Source organism: Bos taurus, chromosome Y (genome assembly GCF_002263795.3).
Source record: "Bos taurus isolate L1 Dominette 01449 registration number 42190680 breed Hereford chromosome Y, ARS-UCD2.0, whole genome shotgun sequence".
Lineage (NCBI taxonomy): Eukaryota > Metazoa > Chordata > Mammalia > Artiodactyla > Bovidae > Bos > Bos taurus.
The window spans coordinates 33,986,978-33,988,362 of record NC_082638.1 but is presented as its reverse complement, the minus strand read 5'-3'; the positions used below and the strand labels follow the sequence as shown (position 1 = coordinate 33,988,362).

The following is a 1,385-nucleotide window of genomic DNA, read 5'->3' as shown; positions in this document are numbered from 1 at the left end:
ACCAATTTTGCTTGGGTAACAGTACTGAATATGAAAAATGTGTGTATAGAAGGGTGATAAATCACTTTTATTTCAGAAACCAAGTAGATTTATTGATGTGATTTTTCTGTGTAAAAATTGTTTAGGAATGAGATTTTGCATGCTTCATGGTTTTGGTTACTATTTCTGTAAGCAGGCTGTATTTTTAAGTTGATGCTGAAGTAAAGCCTAGCTGAACATCACCTTTCAATGGCTAGGAGACCAGTGATTTTGTGATGTCACAGCTACCCTTTGATTGCTAGGAGACAAGTGATTTTGTGATGTCACAGCCTTTTGACTTTGAGGACCTCTGCGATGGTCTAGAGAGTTTCTCTCTGTTGGCCAGCCAAGCAATTTTTGAAGTAGTGGTCAGTAAAATCAGACAAATGAGTAAAGGATCTGAAGAAAGATTTCTCTGAGATGGCACATATACCTTCAGAAATTCAAGATGGGCCTCCTAAGGATGAATCAACTGATTCAGAAACCTCCATTAGATCTTTGTATGATTATACACTTACTAGGGACTCAGTTTTGAGATCTATGATTGAAGAATATGCTTTTCAGGCTTTGTCTGAGGATCTTGTGATAAAAAGGCCATGCTACAAATATTCTGTATCTGAAACAGATGAGGTGACTAATTTTCTTTCACTCACCTTTCCACAAAAACTTTGGAATATAGTTGAAAGTGATCAGTTTGAATCTATTTGGTGGGATGAGAGAGGCACATGTATAGTGATCCACGAAGAACTCTTTAAGAAAGAAGTCTTGGAAAGAAAGGCACCTTTCAGAATATTTGAAACCAAGAGTATGAAGAGTTTAATTCGACAGCTTAACCTTTATGGATTTAGTAAAAAGCGACAAACTTTTCAAAGATCTGCTTCACTACCTGTCTTTCTGGAAGAAGAAAACAACATCTCTCTTTTGAGTAAGGTATTCCAACATTTTCACTTATTGGCAATACGTAAGATGAAATCATGTGACCTAGAAAGCGCATTTACATATGTAGCTAAACCGAATTTAAACTTGAGCTAACAAATTGTTAAAAAGTTTTATTTTTTGAAGTTGAGAACAGCTGGATATGTTAAAATATTGGATGTTTGACAAACTTTCCTAGCACTGTGAAACCAGATATAAGTCCTGAAGCAACTTAAAGTGGTATTTACTGTATATATAAAATATATTTTTCATTGAGGATCATATTCTTTCTAACATGTTACCTGTTAAACTAGTAATGGAGGTGTTTTATTTGATGCTATTTAGTTGGTTTCATTAAAGGAATACATTTTTATAACTTAGCTTTGCTTGTCAGTTTTACCTTGGTTTATAAAGAAACTAAATAATGTAATCCTTTGATTTTAGTTACAGAC

General features: G+C 34.1%; 1 protein-coding gene across 1 annotated transcript; it reads left to right on the top strand.

Moving 5' to 3' along the window:
• Positions 1-318: 318 nt before the first annotated feature.
• LOC132344687 (heat shock transcription factor, Y-linked-like) lies at positions 319-1,029 on the top strand (the record flags this gene model as incomplete). The annotated part of the gene is made up of 1 exon (XM_059884328.1): positions 319-1,029. A coding segment is annotated over exon 1 (591 nt), but the record flags the coding sequence as incomplete, so codon positions are not given.
• Between the last annotated feature and the right edge of the window lie 356 nt (positions 1,030-1,385).